This window comes from Siniperca chuatsi, linkage group LG19 (genome assembly GCF_020085105.1).
Source record: "Siniperca chuatsi isolate FFG_IHB_CAS linkage group LG19, ASM2008510v1, whole genome shotgun sequence".
In the NCBI taxonomy this organism is placed as follows: Eukaryota; Metazoa; Chordata; class Actinopteri; order Centrarchiformes; family Sinipercidae; genus Siniperca; species Siniperca chuatsi.
Window position 1 is genome coordinate 11,577,741 of NC_058060.1, and position 22,790 is coordinate 11,600,530.

The 22,790-nt window shown below is 39.9% G+C and overlaps 1 protein-coding gene across 8 annotated transcripts in view; it reads left to right on the forward strand.

Moving 5' to 3' along the window:
• The window catches only part of ctnnd2a (catenin (cadherin-associated protein), delta 2a), a 252,253-nt gene that overhangs the window by 143,636 nt on the left and 85,827 nt on the right, over positions 1 to 22,790 (forward strand). For 6 of the 8 annotated variants that reach the window (XR_006375784.1, XM_044176683.1, XM_044176687.1 and 3 more), the window contains one exon: positions 4,458 to 4,830. Coding sequence is in view for 7 of the 8 variants with exons in the window: in XM_044176683.1 (XP_044032618.1) it covers positions 4,458 to 4,830 (373 nt within the window). In the remaining variant the exon portion in view is untranslated. The remainder of the gene's footprint in view (positions 1 to 4,457; positions 4,831 to 22,790) is intronic. The other 2 variants (XM_044176686.1, XM_044176690.1) reach the window with 1 other exon arrangement.

Consider the following 22,790-nt stretch of genomic DNA (forward strand, 5'->3'; position numbering starts at 1 on the left):
CTGCTATGTCTAAGTGACATGCTTGGAGAAAGACATGGCACTTTGACTATACAGAGACAAGTGTCCTACAGCTCCTACACTGTAAAACGCTGTATACTTTATTCTAAAAGTGCAAAGGAGGGCATTTGTTTGTGTATGTGTGTGTGTATGTGTGTGTGTGTGTGTGTGTGTGTGTGTGTGTGTATGTGTGTCTACATGTGCATGTGTGTCCTCCAGTGCTTCCAGCTCAGGAACATCAAGAGCTGTGTGTTGGCCAGGAGGCTCTCCCAGGGATAAACAGAGGGAGAAACTAATCCTTACTCTCCTCCACATCCAAGCAGTGTGTGTGTTTGTGTGTGTGTGTGTGTGTGTGTTTGCGCAAGTGTGCTTCATCCACGGCTGCTGTCGGCAAGGTTGTGTGTGCATGCTGTTGCATGACCTTAAAGCATTAGAAAAAGATGTGTTACAGGCACACATGTTTAGTCCATGTCAATCACCTGCATATTTAGAAATTTGTGTTTGTGTGCTTGTGCATTTCTATATAAGTGTGTGTATGTGAGAGAGATAGAGACTGTACTGAGGGGTTTTGTGTAATCGTGCTGAGCGCTGAAGCGTGTCGAGAGAAAGGACATGTCCTCAGCTCTGATCACATAGTCTACTACAACCACAATAGAGGGAGAGAGATAGTGAGACAGAAGGGTGTTAGGGAAGAAAGGGAGAGAAAAACATGAAATGAATGGATGATGGAGAGAGGATGACAGACAAAAAAAATGGAAGCGGGGGGGGTGAACTACAGCAAAAGAGTGAGGGCAGGGATTGAAAGGGAAGGTTTCAGAAGAGATGGGTAAGAAAAAAGATGGATGGAGGTATAGACAGAGAGGGACAGATCTAGAGGGGGAAGAAAGAAGTAAAGAAAGAAAAGCAAAGGGCAAAGGAGTGATGTAGAAAAAGAGAGTGACAGAGACAGAGTAGTAGTGAAAGAAATGGGGGCAGAGATGAAAGAATGAGGAGGCAGGATGGACATGGAAAGCTCGAAGATTGGTTTGATCTCCTTCTAGTTTTTTTTCCCTCCTTCCTATCTCTCTCTCCCTCCCTGTTTTCCTCCATCTCTTGTTCATTCAGTGAGTGCCCCCTCGTCTCAGCAGCCCAAAGAAAAAGTCTGCCCCGCTCTATGCTAGCTGGCCCCTCAGCCGGCTGGCTAATTGCAGCGGTATCACTGTGTCAAATGACTAATAGAGTTTCCCTTCCCGTCGCTAATCTGCCAGCAGGAGCACAGCCACGATTTGTTTACTCTACGCTGAAGCAAGGGAATACAAAGACACACCCGCCCTTTTATTTCCTCTCAAACACAATTTCACACCGGCCAGAGCATTAGGTGTGAGAGGTGTTAGTATGTGTGTGTGTCTGTTTCTACACACACAGCGCATTTCATGATCTGTTTAATATTTTATGAAACAACACTGCGAGTTTCCCTCATGCTGGTTTTCAAATTCATGAAAGACACACCCTCTCACACTCATGCACCCATTTTGTCTATACTTACTATACTTTCATTTATTACGTAACCCCAAACCTAAACCGTAACTTTCACTTACATGCTTAACTTTAAACCTAAATCAAATCTAATCTAATAATCTTAATTTAAGCCCTAACTGACACAATGTCTTGAAGACTGGTCAAAAATGTAATTTCTCCAACAGTCTAAATCCCCAACTGGTTCTCACAAGGACAGGAATACAAGAATACATACACAGTGCCACACATACGTGCATAAACAGGCACCCACATGCTGATTTTTGCCATTTTGCAATATTGGCCCCAAAGGTCAAGTCATCAGTCAGAACACACCATTACCAGAGCAAATGATAAATTCAACAGCACTCCATTTACTTAAGGTGGGAGAAGAAGAAAGGGAGAGCAGACAGAAAGATTGAGTGAAGAAGAAAGTGGAATGCATAAAGAGGCGTGGGGAAGCTGAATACAAAGTAACAGAATGGGAAAACAAAAGGATGGGCTAAAACAGTAATTTGGCAGGACATTTTTGGGGGATTTCTATGTCTTTATGTTCCCTACCATCTCTCTCTATTATTCGTGCTTTCTTTCCCTTTCCTTTTTCAGCTTGTACCCAAGGACATCCCTATTCAGTGGTCACAGCACAGGCTATGAAAATAATTTGACAGGTCATTTTTTTGTGTTTTCCTTCTCTCTTCGTTTTACTGTTCTCCCACCCCCTCTTTGGCTCTGGGCATCGTCCTATTTGGGTGTTGAATCTCTCGGTCAGTGCACACTGACACTGGTGGTGTTAGCCTAAAGCCCCGGCTACTAATGAGACATTCAGAAAGACAGACACCATTCACAGAGTCCAGAAAAGACTGGGATTTGCTTCTGATGGAAGTAACTCTGCCTCATTACCCTCCTATACCTTCTGTTCTACACGGCTATACTGTCGCTAACTGCATCGCCTCTTGTTTCCTCCCTCTCCCCTCTGTTTTGACCCTTTTCTAAACTGCAGCTCCATCCCTCATCTCTCAGCTGTTTCTCTCTTTTTCCCAGGATCTCTCACTGTTTTTCTTTCCCTCCGTAATTCTTTGGATCTTTGTTAAATTTGGGGCATCAGCAGAAGAGCTCACACAGCCTTTAGCCTCATGGGCATTGCATGGCAGAGTCTGAAAGTTGAATTTTTCACTGTCTGGCTGGCAAAGGATTTTTGTTAACCTGATTTTAAAGTTAGGAGATAAAAATATGCTAATGTGGTTACATCATCCAAAAGGTTCCTTGTGCCTCTGGTGGGCCGACTAATGGAGTTTACCATACTTGGTGAGAAGAATTTAAATAAGAGCTTTGGAAAATGATTAAGGATTGGCTTAATGTTCCAAATAGGTGTGGCAAATCAGATGTGTGCGTGCGTGTGTGTGTGTGTGTGTGTGTGTGTGTGTGTGTGTGTGTGTGTGTGTGTGTGTGTGTGTGTGTGAGAGAGAGAGACAGCGAGAGAGGTGAAAAAGAGAACGATAAGAGGGTTGCGAAGGTCAAGTAAAAGCCATCACTCAAGACAGCGCTAAAGAGGAAGTTTGTTGGTCACATAACGATGAGACACTCAACCTCAGCACACACACTCACATGCACACAACCTCCACTCCTTTGTTAATTTAGTGTTTATGTGTGCGGGGGCTTATATAATGTGTAAATGTCTGTGTTTACATGTGTTCCCACTCATATGTGTTTTATGAGATGCATGGGAATGCTTGTGTCCTGGCCCAACATGTATATTTTGAGTGTGTGTTCTAGTTTGTGTGCATTTTCCCATCCAGGCACATTTTAAAGGCTAATTCTCTTTGTAAGAGGAGGTGCATTGGCCCTGTGTTAAAGCCCCAGCCAACCACATGGCCACATATTGATTTCAGCGCTCTGTGATTTATCGCATACTCCCTGAAGAACACATTTATGGTGTTTTTGCATGTGTGTGCGTGTGTGTTTCTGTGTACACATACCTTGGTCCTAATGACAGATGAGATGGATCCCTCGCCCACCCCCACCGTCTGTCTCAGTGTTTTTACAGCCAGAGAAACAAGGCCCCCAGACTCACATTAACACCTTGATATATCACAGATCTGCCGCTCCAGCGCAAAAGGGAGGGAAGGTGACAGCTACTGTGCCCCTGCAGGCTGCTTACATCCCTGAGCCAATCCCCATTTAATTATTTCCATCTCACTCTAAAGAGAGATAGCTTTGTGTTTTACTGTTTTAAAATTTTTTATTTTATGTATTTTTTTAGTCCTTATTGCTCACCAGGCAGATGTCTCATTGTGCAGAAAAAGTTTCTGCAATCGTCCTCTAGCTACGCGCAAATAGGCTTACGAGCAAAGTTTCTCATTTTTCATGAATGAGAATGGCATGCTGATGAGTCATTTGAGTGACAAAGCTAACACTGTTTACAAACTCTCAGTGTTGTGGAGACTATTGTTAAAGTGGGTTTTTACTAGGCTACTGTACTTCACATAGGAAAAGAACTGTTGCTAAGTCGGTTTCAAGTATTTCTGTTAACTATTAACTTGTCTTCAACAAGAAAATACAGGAAAAAAGCTAGTGTTAGCACTACATTGTCAATACAATGTAGACATATCAATATAGTTTATAGTAGATTATTCTATGTATTTTATATTTTCAGACAGTTTTTGTACATTGATTTCAGCAGTCATTAAAATTATCTCAAACTTTTGCCTGCTCAACTTTTGTCGATTTTTCTCTTTTCTCTCTTCTCTCGTCAATCCTTCCCTCTGTTAAACATTGGTCCTTGTTGTTAATCCTGGGCATGTGGCCAATATTTATCCATCCATATGGAGACGCGATTGTCTTTTCCCAACAACCTGTTCATCTCTGCCTCTGCCTTTCTGCCTCTCGCCTCTCCTCTCCTCTCTCTCATCCTGTCCTTCTCCCCTCACCTTTCCTTTTGTCTTCTCCTCCCCTCCTCTGCCCTGTAGACCTGACCCAGCGTGTCCATGACCAGGTCCTAAGTTATGTCCTCTGTCCCTACTTTCCCACCATAGCTCCCTCCTCCCCTGGTGTCGACTCCGCCCCTTTGCAGCGCACAGGAAGTCACAGCATGGGGACAGGAAACTACAGCCGTGGTGGGACAAACAACTACGCCACAGTGGGACCAGGCTACACCTCAAGCGGAGGTGGTGGAGGCGGAGACTTGTATGGCTCAGACCCCTATGTGGCGGACCCCTACCGCACCCTGCAGTACTGCCCCTCGGTGGTGGAATCACCCTACAGCAAGTCTGGACCAGCCCTGCCACCCGAAGGCAGCCTGCAGCGTTCACCTTCCATCGACTCTATTCAGAAAGACCCCAGGTAGGATGAAACGGGTGTGTGGGGCGTGAGTGTGTTTTGTGTGTCAATGAGCATGTTTGTGTACGTGTGTTTTGTGGGGTTCATTAGACCACAATGTGTGCAAGATCATGGAGCCTAGGATGCTTAAAGGCACTTTAAAGGACAAGTGTGACAAACAATCCATGTGTTGGTGATTTAATAAGTTTGAGTGCAAAGACACACACACACATAAACTTGTATTTCTGTATTTGTGAGGACATTGCATTGACTTAAATTCATTCCCTGGAGGCTTACCTTAACCTTAATCCTAACCTTTACATACCTTGTTTTACACACCATACATATTTTGCAAGCCTCCCAATCATGTGTTGTTACTTACAGTATCTCACAGAAGTGAGTACACCCCTCACATTTTTGTAAATATTTTATTATTATTATTATCTTTTCATGTGACAATACTGAAGAAATGACACTTTGCTACAATGTAAAATAGTGAGTGTACAGCTTGTATAACAGTGTAAATTTGCAGTCCCCTCAAAATAACTCACTATCTCACAATATCTCACTTCTCTGAGATACTGTAAATTATTCCTTATTATTGGATGCCAGCAGTGCAACAGAGGAGCTGTAAGCTATTCAAAATCACGTTTTATTTTTCATGTTTAAAACTCATAACCTTTATTTTTTGCTGAAATGTCTGTGTCTGTCTCTGAAATATTTTGTGTCGTGTATGTCTGTACCTGCCCCAACAGGTACAGTAGGATTCTTTCTGATTTTGATATCTGTATATCAATTTACAGTATGCATAAGAATAACTTTGGTGATAGCCAGCTACAACTAGCACTCACCCATCACGCTCCACCAGTTCCTTTCAAGGCTCTCTCAAATTGAGTGTTCAGGCTGAAAACAGCAGTGCGCTAAAAATGTGCAAGTGGCTGTGTTGATGGGGGCATGTTGCTTCAAATACCGGTGTGAGGATGAAATAAAATCCAGGAAGGCTGGTTTGACTAATAGATTCACAAGCTTGAAGGCTTATCAGATACCGAAACGCTACACAGCGATTTATAAAACTATGAGAAAGGATTTTACACCTCTCAAAAGTTCACGTCAAGAGCAATCATTTTATCCGTCGTCTAGACTAGACAAGTAAACAGCAGAATTACCATGTTTACCGTACAAAGTAATGTACCAGGCCCACTCAGACTGTTAGTGGATGATTTCACATTGCGTTGCGATGAGAAAAGTTTAGCCAGGTTCAACTTTTTTGCCAGACAACTCTAACTATTTTTGTCTGGGCACTAAAAATAAAAATGTAAAGAAAAAACAACTGACAAGTGAAACAAAAGACAGTGTTTCTCAAGTCACACACCGGTTGCTTTAGCAGCTCCATTTCATCTCCCTTAATGTCATGTTGTGTGTAAAAGAGTCCGACTGGGCTGTGATCACTTTCATCCACTTGTCTCTGCAATTAAGCAAAGCTCACTCTCCCCTCTTCATTTATATATATTTCACAGGACTCTTGATGTATAATTCCTTTAATTACAGAGCGAGAGGGACTGAGACGTGTGTGGATCAAGTCTCAGCAGCAGCTGTCAATCACAGGAGAGGGAGACAGAGAGAGTGAGCAAGAGCACAATAAGAGCAAGAGAATTATGTATAACAATGGCAAAGAAAGAGAAAGAATGACTGAACAACGTGCACAGTCAGATGAACGTACAATCCTCCTTAAGATTCTTTAATATTGAGAAGTTGTATGAAGTATCTGATAATGAGGCCACAATGGTTTATTAATAATATAATCTGATTGACTGGCTCGAGGTGGTCTTCTTGTTTCACACAAACACAAAATATCTCTAATGTTCCCACTCAGTAAAAAAAATTATTTATAGTTTGGATTTAATTTTGCAAATGAAACCGAATTCCCAAAATGTATATTTTCTTTGTTCAGTTATTGACTGAACAGTTATTGTGTAAAATAAACACAGCGACCATTTTGCTTTTTATCCATGTAAAAAAGCAAAACCTATTTTTTTTATTTTCATATTCACACCAAGTTTGTGAAGCCTTTGTTGTTTGCACTCTGTTGTAGTTTGTTCTCTGCACTGTGTTGTTTGTATACACAGAAAATTCTTCCTGAATTCAGCAAGGAGCAAAGCAGTAATATATGTTCTGTTTTCTGTAAGGTGTATCTATACCAGCCAGTTTTGTGACAAAGGTACATTAGTCACACAACAACAACATAAACAATTGCAATAGTGTGTAGAAATAAGTTTCTCGAAGAAACGCTGTGGAGAGAAGAAGCAAGAAGTGAGCACAGGTCACCAAGATAAGGAACAGTCTCATGGATTACAATATCACACATACACACACATATAGTGCACACACTGATGTTTGGCTATGGATATGAAAACAGATAGAAAAAGAAGATTATGGGAATATGTATTGAAAAAAAGAAGGAAAATAATACAATGTCATGCACATCAGAGAGCCTGAAATTTGAATGCTCATTAAGGGATAATCCTGCAAATGTATTAATCTTTTTATATATCTGGGGAGATTAAACTTTGTTTTCATACATTAGGTCGTTTTCTGCCATTTATTACTGTGCAATATGGAAGACAGCTTTTAAATCTTTGCTGCCATTACTGTGTAATCTGCTTGAACAAAGGCAGTGAAAACAAAGTTAATTGCACTATTTTAGTCAAAATGAGAGACTGAAAATCTCAGTTTCTTTCATGACATATAACTTCTACATAATTTTATCAACCTTTTTATGTTTCTGTTTAATCAAAACATAGATAATGACAGTCTCAATGACAGTCTAATATTGATTTAATATACCTGTGGGGCATATAGATTTTTATAAATACCATTCACATCCCACCTACCTGAGACATTTTTTTCCAAAACACACCCTTTGGTCATTTATTTTCATCTAGAACTGACAAATACTGGGTGAAGAGTAAACTAGCTTTATGCTATTTACAGTAAAACAACTATAGCCACAGCAGGCTTTTTGATATGACTTTTAAAACTGAGGCTCTGCAATTAATGTAGAAGCTGGTTTAGGAAGTAAATTAAGTTTACAAACACACTCAGACATACACAAACTAGTATCTTTACTGTACTTGCAAGAAAGTGTTTATTATTGGCCCATTGGAGTCATTAACACACAAGTACACATAAGAGATCACTTTGTTTCCCTTACTGCTTCAAGCTTCATATAATGCATATACACAGAACCAGAAAGGCATCTTGTTTTTCCTCCTTTTACATACTTGTTAGACAATAAAAAGATTAATCCCCAGTCTGTCTTTTAAATAAATGCAGCCATTTTGTACACAGTTCCAATATTTGGAGAGCTCTTTTGTGTGTTGAATGCCCCCTGCAGAGTACAATAAAACCTCATTTAATTAAAAGTTACAAAGTTATTCATGACTGTGTTTAAAAATTCTAACTTTCCTAGCTAGAACCCGATGTTGTGAAAATGCTTTAAACTCAGCGTGTTGTTTACTTTTATTTATTTAGGCCAGCCATGAACTCCAAGTCTTTTAGGAAACCACATGTAGCCAAAGTACATAAAACCTGAAAAGAGAATATAGTAATGAGTGGATTTTCATAGCAACACTACATTTTTGTATCCCAGTCCCAAATACTGTATCCCTGTAAATATGACCACATTGTTCTGACTATAGCTACAAAAAGACAATGTACACATACACCTAAAAGTGCTTAAATTCCTCAGTATCAGAACTATAATTTTTTAAATGTACAAACACAAATACTTAATATTTTCTGTTTTAATTTTGTGTCTATCAGTCTCACAGAAACTCAATCCAGACATTTTAAGTACAGCAAAAATGATGATATGACTGATTTATAGTTTTGGCATTTTAAATTAGCATGATGAAAGACATTAAGACTGAAAATATTTGCTGAACTGTATATTTAGGACAACTCACAATATGGCTATGGAGAGATATAGTGTATGTGAACAGTATTTACTTTGACCAAATGCATCAAAAATGCAGTGAAAAAAAGTTACACTGTGAAAGTATTTTTGCCTCTCAATGTAAATAGTGTAAATAATATGATTTATATTCTAAGCAGGATGCAGTGGCATGTGTCTGTTGCTCTTGCATTAGTGCAATATGAAAAGCTGTACTTCATCGGCTCTGCAAAAATCTCCAATCATTTTCCTGTCATTAAGTTGCTGTCGTTTTCTGTTCTGCCCATTTATAGTTTTTGACTTTACAGTAACAAGATGTTAGTTCAACAATATACTTGGTTTACCAGCTTTGTTTCTTAATTTATATTTAAATGTCTTTAGATTCTTACATTTTGATTTCTTAAAACTTATTTGAAAAAATATTACAGGTTTATATATAATCTGTTCCTCTGTTTAATATAATTGAACTGGAGCTATGTGTTACATTTCTGTCTGCCATAAGGTTAAATGGCCTTCTACTCAAACTTCACTCTCTCTTTTGCTGTAATTGGATCTAGCTGAGCTAACATGAAGTGCTAAATGAGTTAGGAGCAATTAGAGACAAGGAACACTCTGAGTGAGGGCAGAGGTTATGTCTGTGTGTGTTAATGTCTGTGGAAGTGTGCAGTGTGTGTTTAGGAGATGACTATGGTTTTTTTTTTTTTAGAATTCATCAGCATATTCTATGCCCAACATGTGTACGTTAGTGTATTATGTGCATGTGTATATGTGTGAGCATATGTGTGTGTGTGTGTGTGTGTGTGCGCGCGCATGGCAGCCAGTAACACAGTTAGGGGCCATTACTGTTGCAGAAGAGTGAGCGTGATAGAGCAGAGGTGAGGACAACGACACAAAGAGAAAACTTAATAACCGCTAATGGATGGGACTGAAGAGAGGAGAGGAGGAAGAGAGGTAGATAAGATAAGGGGAGGGTGGAGGGATGGAAGGAGGAAGTGATGAAGATGAAGAAAAAGGGAGGGAGGCAGATGAACAAAGTGGAAGAGGAGTGAGGAAGGGGAGGAAGGAGGCACATGCAGAGAAGATGGTGGGAAACAAAGGGAGAAGGGGAATTTGGTAGAAGGGGGAAAATGGAGGGTGGTAGATAGATGAACATCAAGATGGAGGGAGGTGAATAAATAGAAGAAAGATGGAGCAGAAGTGAGAAGAAGGGCAGAGCACAATGTAGATAAGTGTTACCCTCCATTGTTTTGTTTGTGTTTTCCTTTAAGCTCTCTCTGTGAAAAGAGATTCTCACCCCCACTGAGCTTCCTTTTTCAATTGTATATTAAAAACAATGTAGGGAGCAAGATGAAGTGCAAAATATTGAGCACAGACCTACAGAATCAATAAAAGTAGGGAGGGTAAGACGGGAAGGCAAAAACCAATAATGAACAAAAAGAAAAAGGAACAAATAAACGGGACCGGGAGAATCTTAAGTGAGGGAAGAAAGCACAGAGAGACATTTGTTTAGGGAGTAAGGGAAACATACCTTGAGGGATCAAAGAAAGAAGAAGAAAGGAGGGAGGGAACGATGGAAGGCATAGTAGGGATTTGTGAGTAAGGACAGGAGGGACAGCGAGATGAACATTACCTCAGGGAGGATGGGAGTTAGGGAGGTGGGGGCCAATGGTTACAAAACTTGGGAGGATAGGAAGCAAGGACAAAAGTGAAAAACATCATAAAGGGGGACTTAAAGTAAGTGAGGAGAATTCACAGTGTTGCAGAAATGAGGAGTGACAGGACGAAAAAAGAAGTAGTAACATTGCGATCAAAAATGAGACTGCAGTATTGTTTCAACTGTGTGGGTGTGCCTGACTTATCTCATCAAACACTCAATCAGCCTGAAACATAGACACATCACTTGAAGATAAGATAAATCGAACTCCCCTCATTTAAATCAAACCTCTTTGTTCACATTTTCTCCACAAATCCAAAATGTATTCACCCACCAATAGTGGTTCTAGTTCAGTGATGTTTGATGTTAAAATTATTTTGTTATGATTGAGTGAAGCTTGTTTCCAGTTAACATTTTGCGTTTAGGTGATACTGTTACCAAATACATACTGAAAAACCCAGTACAAAAACCTCACTGCAATAATAGATGGAAAACATACATTGTGAAGGTAAGAGAAATGCCCCCTGTTCCCCTGTTATTTATTTGATTCAATAGAGCTGCTGACATGGAATTGCTATTTACAGTACCTTGATATGATGTGATCTGGTGTGGCATGTCATTGTCACCGCTCGCTATTTACTGACAGCGTTTGTTGGCTCACAGCCCGAACATGTCGCTCTATTTATAGAAAACCTGCAATGATCAGCGGTGACCCTGTTTGTGTTTGTGGGTGTGTGTCTGTCAATGGGGTGGTGTGTGTGTGTTTTTTGTGTCCAATGCTGTGTCAAAGACAGGGAGATGGAGACAGTGTGTGTTTGTGTGTGTGTGTGTGTGTGTGTGTGCTTAAGAAGAGAGAATTATTATACAGTGGCTACTCTTGTTGTCAGTTGGGCACTAGTGTCTATGTTCTTTTATGTGCATGTGTGTGAGAGAGAAACAGAGCGCTTGTATTCCCTTCTTGCAACCATTGTCTGCATTGCTCTGTGTGTTGGATATACAGTACAGAATATGGTTTATTTATGACTCTACAGACAGGATACCTGCTTTAGATGGAAACTGAGGCACTGGCAGCCTATGTGTGTGCATGTGTGGTAGGTCTTGACCATAGGATTAGATTCAGTCAGGAGATCCCATACTCACTTAAGTAAAAGTAAGACCCTACACAACAGTTCCCAGTTTACCATACGATGGACCTTTCTATTGTGTAAATTGAGTAAACTTAGTTTAGTAAATTTGAGTAGTTCGCTGCTCTGCTGTGTATACAGCTGTGGCAATTGGGCAAGTCCAGCATTCTGAATGTAATACAGTGTTCTCAGTTTTCAATAGTGTTCTTTCTGGGCAGTAACTGTTCTGCTTGCTTGGTAACACACACTGCCATTGTCTTGCATACATATTTTTTGCTGGATTACTCCTTCCACAATTTTGTCACCACTTAAACATATGAGACAACAAAACCTGCAACCCATTGACAGCACCTGTGCTTTTGCTTTTGGTAATGACCCAACATATACAGTGGTTTGAATTAAGACAATTAATGTTTGAATAAAGTTTCTAGCTTATTTTGCAACAAAGGTGTAGGACTTGAGTAAGAACTGCTTTTAGCGTTCTTCCTAACACTTTTCCCTAATTTTGAAACTATGTCAGATGGCTACATAGTCAAGTCATTGGGTTGCATTTCTGAAACCATAGTGTTGTGTATTCATTAGTAAGGAAAGTTTTTTGATATTTTTTTTCCTTATAGCTGTTTAATATAAAGCCATAAAGTCGTCTGCCATTGTTATTATTATTCCATTGAATAAGTGTTTGAGAAAATGTTTAGGTTAGAATCTGGGCTTACTTTTCCTTGGTTGACGGTGCCAGTGTGTGCGTTTATTTTTATCATGTTGGAGTTGCCAGTTTAAACCTACAGTTTTGCACTTTAGTATGTAAACCTTTGTTTACATTTGGCTTTGTGCTGCATTATACAATGACATGCAGTTTGTCAAAATAAAATTAACTCAAAGTAAATGGTCTATTCGATTTTTTAGAGGAAAATTAATCGTTTAGATTAATTGATTAATCAGTAAAATAGTTGATAGATTATTCGATAGAAAAACAGTTGTTAGTGGCAGCCCTACACTAATAGGCATAAGAGACAATAATTAGCGTGTGGCCCATTAAGTGCACTAAATACATGAAAACATTAAAATAGTTTGGCATGATTTGGCCTTAGCTTATTCTGGTTTATATTGGTATATATAATTATATTATATTCTGATTGATGGAATTTGAGAGAAATGAATAAAAGATGTAGATTTTGTAAAAAAAAAGTAATATATTATTGAAATGCAGCCATTGGTATACATTTCATTTTATTTGATACGTGTGTGTGTGTGTGTGTTTGTGTTTGTGTCAGTATTCAGTTAGCCTAGATAAAAAATAGAGAAAGCAAGATAGAGAGAGAGTTTTGGAACACTTCAGCACCTTGGACAGAGACACAAAGATATATTGGGTTTGGAGAGAGACAGACTATTGCTGCTACTTTGATACAACTGCTACTACTGTTTGTTGCACCACTTGTTACTCTGTGACTACTGTATACATATAGTCCACCCTAGCAGCCTACGCAGAATCATTCTAGCAACCTCTAGCAAAAATAAATTAATATATAAATGTAAAATATATTCATTAAATATAATACATAATAATAATACATAATAAAACATGGAACTTAAAATACAAAACCTAGCCTGTTTTCTATTCTTACACAGGACTATTACAAAATATGCCGCAAATTAAGAGACAAAGAGACAAATGAAGCTTAATTGTCCTTATGCAGTTGAATTTCAAATAGTTTAACCAGACCCAAGGATTGCACATTGTTGTGGCAACAACATGATCACTGCATTTCTTTTGAAAATGAGCATTTTTCTTCAGTATGTTACATGACATTTTTTAAAATACCTTCTGGTTATAGAAAGAATGCTTACATGACAACTTAGCAGCTTCTTCACAATGGTGACTCTAGAAATGCGACCGTGTCTTGCTTTGTAAATAGTGAATATAATTCTTTCTTTATGGTGCTATGGATCTTTAGTTAATGAAACAGATAGGGGAGTTAATACACTAGGGAGGAAACATTTTGTCTATTTTAAGTCTGTTCTCTGCCTTCGGGGGGATAACTGTGGTTTTTAGTAGGGGAACTCACCATGAACAACTGCCTGACTGAAAGACAAAGAGAGGTAAGGACAGAAACGGAGAGAGTCAGTCAGTCCTTTTTTGTCCTTTGTTATTAATCTGTGTTCTATATCAGACATAGAAAAATGAGAGAAAAAATGAAGTGGCAATGAGAGAAAGATAAATAAAGATAAAAGAATGGGTTAGTAACTGGGTGAATCGGGGAGAGAGACCAAGGGAGGGAGGACAGTAAGGGTGTGAGAGGACCCACAGGGTGAGCAAGGGATTTAAAGAAAGAGAAAGGAAGGAAGAGAGAGAGACAGATAGAGGAGAGAGGACACACTCTATTGGCTCTCAGCACGGCCCAGGGGTAATTTCCTCTCCACATGAGAAATGCATGCTGGGATATGGAATTACCTCCAAGGGAGGGTAATGATGCATTGCCAGAACCTTGGCCCTGAGGCACAGCTGTGTGTATGTGTGTGTGTTTGTGTGTGTGTGTGTGTGCGCGCATCTGTGCCCTGGCCATCATCCCTTCCTGTTCTGGGTAAATTGCCCATTGTAGTTATTTTCCTTTTCGGAGGTGGCCTATCTGTTTGTGCTTGTGTGTATGTGTGTGTGACCTTGGGATGATAACAACGCTGTGTGTCTGCCTTCTTCTCTGCTACAGTTCGCTTCACCCTAAATCTGAGGCCTGGGAGACAAAGGGATAGGCCAAAGAAAGACAGACAGACAGATAAATGTGAATTAGGTGACCACTGGGCAGTCACACAGAGACACACTTATACACACATTGACATTTAAGCATTTAGATAAACTGGCACATACTGTAGATCAGATTCACACATACACATAAGAAAAGGCTAAAGCTTACAATTAGATAATATTTGGCTGTCAGGCAGCAAGAAATCAGAATAGAAAGAATGTACTTAATTGTTATGTTCACTGTTTCAGTGGTTGAAGGACGTTTTCTCATTGTGTGTGTGTGTGTGTGAGCATGTGCACGTGGTCTGATGTGTGCAGCCGGTAATGAATCTGTCATATTCTTTTGATCTAATCATTGTATTATTGTGTTTTATGGTAATTACTGCCACTAACATTTGTGCACACACATGCAAATGCACCTATTCAGAAAAAAGGTTAATATATGATTTTTCAGCGGCTTCATACTCAACAAAAGTATGGCAATAGATGCTTTCCATCCCTCTCCTCCCACCACCTCTCTGCCACTCTGTCTCCTGACACTGGCGGCATTTGGGAGGGATTATGGGAAAATGTCACACCAGCAGAATTACTGTATATCTTCTCTCCTCCCCACGCCTCACTTCACCTCGCCTCTTCTCTAGCACATACTTGACAGCAGCGCAGCCTTACCTACTGACTTAATGGTACACTGGTAGAAACTAAGCACAGATATGAATTGTAACAGATTCTTAGACAGATCATCTTTATCTTGATATATATTGAAATTAATCTAAAATAAAAATCTTGTTGCTTAAATATCTTGCTTAAATATCTTTTGTAGCAGCTCTTTCATCACATTTTTAGCTTCAGACCAAATATGTGTCTATGTTTATCTGTATGTTATGATGAGTCCATCTTGCAGTTGAGTTTTTCTCTATATGGATCTCTAAGTACCGCTCAGCGTGAGTATAGACTACATCTAACATGAATGCTTGCAGAATTCAGTTACACATGTAGCACAGTGCTATCAATATAACTACCCTCATGAGACAGCGCTACTAAGATTTTATTTTCCCTAGGACTTCAGTGCAGCCTTGCATGAACTCAGCACTATCGACTTTACACTCAGAGAAATGTATCTTGTCTTTAATTACCTCTTTTACTAACATCCACCACAGACATTAATGTCAAGCAGTTGTACATCTTGCATGCCACTGCTGTCTCTGAGTAAGGCTCAGTCTTCCATGGGGCTGCAGATGTTAAGGTCAGTGAGTTCTATAGCTCATGTGCAGGAGAGGGATCTTGACCTTTCAGCTGAGTTGCTTGCAGGAAATCAAGCATTAAGTGCTTGTTATTGGACCCAGTGGGACTCAGTAATGACAAGAGAACTAAAATAAAGCTGAAATTGGGAGAACAGAAGTACAGGAGGTAAGATTAAGAAAGCAATTGCATACATAGAAAGAGAGAACCAGGTTTATTCAATAAGAACGTAACTTTTAAGGTAAACTCATTCCAGAGGATGTAAGGAAAGGCACAAGTTTGTCGTGGTTGTTGTGCTCATTTGAAATTATCATTGCAATCGTTTCTTGTCATAGGTGATCACATTTAGCCATGCTGCCGGGTCGGTATCCGCCAGCTGCAGAGATACAAAAGCACCTGCATATTATAACCATGTCATAATGCATCCCTGTGGAAGTGCGCTAACTGAAATAAAACACTTACATGCCCACTCACACACACATATGCCCACAGAAACTCAAACCAATATTGTTCTTAATCTAAATTTGTATTTGGCATGCTAATTAAAGGAGACTCACAGGTGGGTTGCCGAACACTACAAAAGGATAAAGCAGCAGCAGCTAACTGGGCGGGAGAGGATTTGAAAGAAATATTTTAATAAGCATGCTATTTTTTCATAAGTCTAAGCACAGTATGCTCACTTTTTAATCAGTCACATACTGTAGTTTTAACATTTTTGCCTCCTTGTAAGTTACTGCTGCCCTCCATGAGATTTCACTTTGCTTCTTGGCTGAGAAAGAAGACCTCTCAGATAACATTTTGACACATGTAAGGCCACAGTGAGGCCCGTAAAAAAAAGCAGTGTTACTGTCAATATTGTAGTAGAACGGAGAGGAACAACTCATATTGTAAGAAAAACTCCATAAGCTGTATTCAAACTTGCAAGATCACAAGAGCATTACATTGAACACAGTTTAACCGATTGGGGCAGTACTGTGGGATTTGTGACTGAAAGTCATTACTGGATAGGGAAGTGAAACAGCAGCACTTGAACCTCCCTCCTTACCACCCACCACTGTAATTCCCTTGAGCAAGGCCCTTAACCCCTTAACTCTTCCATTGGAGCTGCTCAGTGGCTACCAGAACAGACTGTGTGAGTGTGGATTAGGGCGCTCTGGGAAAGCATTCATGTCCACTGAATTCACCTCGGTTAAATAAAGCTGAACAAAATAGATTCCTTGATGACACAGCGCTGATGGTAGCCATTGTCAAGAAGCCCCACAATAGTTATGTACTATGTGGTGAAACACTGCTATCTACCATGTAAAATAGGTGTTTGGCTGTCTCATTATTCATTTCATTATTTATTTTCATCCAAGGAAACTCTCCAGTTTTGATATTAGACCCTCCCCTTGTGATTTGCAAAGTCAGTCCAATTTTTTCATTGAGTCATGACAGAATAACTGATGCATCCTAGGGGTGCTGACTCAATTTAGAAACACTCCTCCATCATGCATCCATCGCTCCATCTCTCTCTCTCCATCACACTTCTGCAGGTAGAGAAGACTTGACAGTGATGATGGGTTGGGAGGTGTAGGCATTCATCCAGCACCCAAAGTGTTTTCTCCCTTGCTCTCAGTCTAAACACACAGTTCTCCTATACTCCCCCCCCCCAGCTGTCCTTTGTGTATTAAAGCAGCCTGTCTATTTTTCTCCTCTTTTTGAATCCTTCCCCTTCTCATTCTAGCTCTCTCCCTCTCAATCAGTCTTTTCCCCCCTTTTTCGCCGCAGGGTATGACGAGATTCCTAAGGCTCTGCTCACCATGTGTGTGTTTCTGTAGGCTTTGGCACATACTGCAATAAGTAACGTGCATTCATGCGTGGTTGCATTTGCTTTTCCCCTTGTGCTTTTGTACCTTTTGTGTATTTTCCTGAATCACTTCACTGATTTTGCTGTCTTTAAATGCCATTTGTCAATGCCAAGGCCTGAATATTGTGAAATGTAGACCTCATTTTTAAGTCAGGATAGATCAATATTATGGGCAAATTTTATGCCATTTCTGTCATTCTAAGGAAAAGGAGTACTAATTGTTCAGTTGCTATGCTCCGAGTGTAAATGCAACATAAGAGTAGAGTATTAGCCTAACCATGGATATTTGACAAAATATACAGTAAATCTTAAAAACCACATTCAGGAGTGAAAATACATTAAGCAAATTATTTTGGGCAATTTCAGCTACAAGTCTTTATTGTTTTATAGCTGCCACAGAGCTGTCAAACAAGCATCACGCTAGCTAGGTTATAATTTCACTCCTATTCCATCATGGGTTTTACTTTCATGCCAGCAATTATTTTGCAAGGATGGTTGAACATGTGGAAAATAAAAGTTTTCTTACCAAATTATGCCACTTTAGAGAGAATGCAGTCATCTGTGTCATTGAAAGGTTGTTCAGATCAAACTGATTAAAAAGGTGGAAAATAAACTATCATAGCTGTCACCTAGATTCCCCTACGGAAGGAGGCAGTGTTTCTATAGTTGGGTACATATTGCTTTGAAATCTTTTGCTTTACTTTATGTTTAGTGGACCCAATGTGAATATAGTCTCCCCTCTGTCATATTGCATGACCACAGCCATGTTGGAGCTCCAGTATGTGATGTTTCTAGTGAACCGCTCTGTTCCTTATTCCTCTCTTCTCTCCATCCCCATCTTATTTGAAGTGGATGACTCACTTAATCCGCTTTTGAAGGTTGTATTTATGTGCGTGTGTCAGTTCTTAAGCAGGTGTGTAGCTGTATGATGCACATTCTCACATGAGAAATATCAAAATCTTTAAATGCAGCTGGCTATTTTTGTCAGATTGTACATTCCCTACCACCAATATAATCATCATTAATATTATATTCACACGGTGTCAGTCAAATCATTCTAACCCTTATTATCATCATCAGAGCCGTCCACCTTCTCCTGTTCCATCTTCATCTGCTTTCATACACTCTGATGTCCTGTAGTAGTCAAAACATTTTGCTCAAATGCCAGTAAGACATCTCAATCATTGTTGCCATCAATCTCAGATGCAGCATAATCAGCATTATCAATGTCATAAACAAGTTGTGTTCGTCATTGTTTTAATTATTCATTTTATATCATGTTTTGTTTTCACTACCATCTTCTTACTTTTTATGTCATCATCTCCACAGATAGCATTATTATCAGCATGTACTTTGTATTGTCTTTCACAGCTTTTAGCAAATACTACTACTACTTCTGCTAGTAGTACTGCTACCACTTCTCTCTGCTCTATTATTGCCCCAGTGTGAACTAATGAGAATAGCAGGTGCATAAGCTAATCACTGGTTTATTAGTTTTTCGTCCCTCTTGCGTCATCTCGCACATTACACTCTCTCTCTTTTACACACACAAACACGTTGCTCACAAGGCAATACTGAAATATTAATATGCCCACACCCAAACTCACACAGTGCCCAAGGAGAGTTTAGTCACCTCAAGGTGAAATGTAAACTAAATTCAAAATTACCCTGTAATGCCTAGGCAGAGGCAAATCAAAATGAATTATGGAGCCATTTTGGGTTAGATATATAAGAGCTGCACAGCTGCCTGTTCTTTAGAGGAATTGTTTTGAAAGTAGATGCAGGTTTGGAGAAACTTAAATTTCTAACATGGATAGATTAGTGAGTGGGCCCTCCGACCACAGGTCCAGAGGACAGGGGGGCACCTAAACCAGAGCCTCTATGTGAAGTTACTGTTGTTAACTTTTCTTGGTAGAGAGCCAAAGGGTTTGGTCAGAAGTCCTTATGAAAAATTAAATAATTTCCCTTCAAATAATCCCTTCAAAGAATGACACCTTCAAAGGGAGTGAGCCAGTGTTTTTACCTGCTCTTAAGCAACTGGGTTATTTTATGTAGTAACCTGATTTCTTAAACGTCATGCTAATGAGAAATCCAATTTCCATTATAGGTGTCATGGGTTAGAGCAGTAGTTCTCAAACGGGGGCAGAGAGCCACTGCCAGGGGCAGGGGAAAAATATGGAGGGGAACTAAGTTTAATGAACATGATTTAAAGCTAGAGTGCAGGACTTTTATAAATGAAGTTCTGTTTAAGCCCTTGCCAAGCGAGTTCACGAAATGCTGATTAACCCTATCACCGCCAGGTAAATCTCTCTGTATGTCGCAGTATACCAGAGTTTTTAAATCTGGTGACTGTGGCGACATTCCCACGCTGGCGCACCGGTAATGATGCGTTTTGCGCCAACCAGTAATGATTTGTTTGCCAGAGCAGAAGCAATCCAGAGCCATGTAGAGAGCTCCGCAATCCGCCATTGCTGTAAAAATAAAAAAGGTCCATTGAGAATGTTGATTATTGAGAATTGTTTGTTTATTTTATTTATTTATATTTATTATTGTATAGTTTGTGTTGATATGCTTTGGCAACATTGTATTGTATGCAGTCATGCCAATAAAGCCACTTGAACTGAAATTGAACAGAGATGATGCAACTCTCTCTCTACATGGTTGTGGAGCAACCGTACCGACGGAGTAGGCTACAGCAACTAGAAGTAAAACCTAAGAAGCGTCCGAGAAAACCTAAATTTCTTACGTATCTGATGCTCCAGATAAAAAAGGAACTCAGCGTTCAGAGGAAGGATTACTGTCAAAAAAGAGAAAGCGATTGGCAGCGAGGACAGATGGGCAACCGTTGTTGTAGCTTTGCTCGTTGGAGAGTGGTGAAAGAAGAGAATGGCCTGAGGGCAGACATGGATGTTACGTTACGGCTCTCGGACAGGTTGGTATTTGTAAAATATTTGGAGTAGGCTATGTAGCTATTACATTTACCTAAATAATGGATTATTGTCTTAGAACTGTAGCAATTTCTCTGTATTTTTGTAACTATTTCTGAACACGAGCCTGGGGCGTGCTCACCTGTAGGCATACATCATAAGCACGCGTCAACAGTGTTTGTGCAATTACTCTCACTGCCAGGGGAGACAAAAGTTCTGCATGACAAAAAAAGTTTGAGAACCACTGGGTTAGAGAAACCTGGTAAAAAGAGCTAGATTTGTATTGGAGAAGCTTGATTTCATGGCCATGTATGTGGCCAATTGTCTCATGATCCACTCACAGTCACAGACAAATACACTGTCAAACACTTAATGGTGATTACAAATCTGGTACCATCTTCTGTAGTGTCCGATCTCCATGCGGCCCCTTCAACACGCCCATAAAAATAGACTGACCTTGCACTAACAAACATTCAGACATAAGGCAGGTAGGCAGCAGTAGAGTTTCAACATGGCCTAGCAACTGTGACTAAATTCCAAGTGGAACCTGACGGTGAAAGTTTTATATGGAATAACAATTCAATTCAGTTGGGCTTTATTGGCATGGGAAACAGATGTTAACGTGTTAACAAAGTATGTGTGAAATAAAAACATAAACTGAAAAAATTTGCTGTTAGAATATATACAGATAAGTAAGATAATATAGTAATAATATTGACTTGCAGTTAAAAATACAAATACAAGTAAACTACATAAAGATTGCAACTTTTTTTTTATGAGTGTGTGTGTTTAGGTCATACTCCTAGGAATATTTTTAATTTTGAGAGCTCATTTAGCTCTTTGAAATCTGAGATTACAGAATTGAACTTGTTAAAAGTAAATGTTTCTTATTTCACTGAATGTTGTACATTGTAGGAGGAAGTGCATCTCTGTCTCAGCCTCACCTGTCTAACAGTGTTTGTGGTATTTGTGTATGTGTCTAGAGCAGCTAGAAATGATGCTGAAGATGAATTTGCCAAGCTGCATCTATGGTCAACTGTAATCTGAGCTGAGGCCAGACCTCCATCTGTCCTCTCTCTCTCTCTCTCTCTCTCTCTCTCTCTCTCTCTCTCTCTCTCTCACTCACTCACTCACTCACTCACTCACTCACTCACTCATGCGCACACACACACACACACACACACACACACACGTGTGTAAAAACGGTCTTGGTAATGGCAAGATTAGAGCAATCATAGATAGTTCAGAAAGTTGACATCTGCTGTGTGTGTGTGTGTGTGTGTGTGTGTGTGTGTGTGTGTGCGTGTGTGTTTACAGTATATGCCCATTACACACTGGAAATGTCAGTCTCCCTCTCTACAGCTTTTTGTCTCCACCTCATCTTTTATCCACCCATGCTTTTATTTAGAGCTGTGCAGCTTGTCACCTTAGCCTCCACTACTCCTTCTCTCTGGTGTTTCAGTTCTGCTTTAACGTCCCATATACTCACTCTCTTTGGCACAGCAGAGAGTGTACTCAAACAGAAAGAGCGAGAAAGGGAAAAGAGGACAAAAAGAAAGAAAAATGAAATAACAGAAAGGGGAGAGGGATAGAAATAAAAACAAGGTGTGTGACAAAAATGTTTTTGTAAGTGGGGTGCCTCAGTGCTGAAGTGAATTTACGTGAAGTGAGTGTGTGTGGGCAGTTTGAAAGAGTCACAAGTGTGTACAGGTGTGTGTTTGTGAGAAATAGGGAAAAACAGTTCCGACGGAGGGAGCAAAAAAAGTGTGTTTGTTTGTGTGTATGTGTTTCTGGGTGTGTACATGTTGTCTGGTAAGTCATCTCTCTTGTTTAATGTCAGGGCAGGTCTCTGACCTCTATAGTAAATGTCTGGCTCTGTAATGTGAATCTGACAGTAGATGAATGCATTACACGCATGTGTACACACTCACACACATACACATGTATACACAAACCACGCACACAGCTGTAGACGGTGCTAATACCCAGCTTGACCTTATCAGTGTGATATTCACATGGCAGGATAATTTGTGAAGCACATGGACACACAAACTGACAGTGTGTGGCACCTTCATTAGGGATGAGGCATAAAGGTGCATTCGTTGGTCATGCAAATACATGCGCACACACATACACATGCATGCATAGGCTAGCATCCTCATTAGCGTCATCACAGTAAAAATAGCTCACCTTTCTTGTTTGCCATTCAGAGGCCAGAGCAGACACACAGTTGACATGATTGCGTCTCGGCTTGCAAATCAAGGGACAATGGGGCAGTAATTTTTGAGCAAGCTCTTGTTCATCCACCAGCCTAATCTTCTGCCTGCCCTATGATTGGCTGTGTAGTGGAAGGGTATTTGATTGGTCAATTTGTTCACTGGTGTTGTGTCATTGCTGAAGTTAGATTGGTTCTTCTCAGTCTTATCGGACATCATTGCAGGGCATTCTACTGATGGTGGTTCACTGATGTCAGCTGTCTCATCAATCTCTGCAAAAACCAAC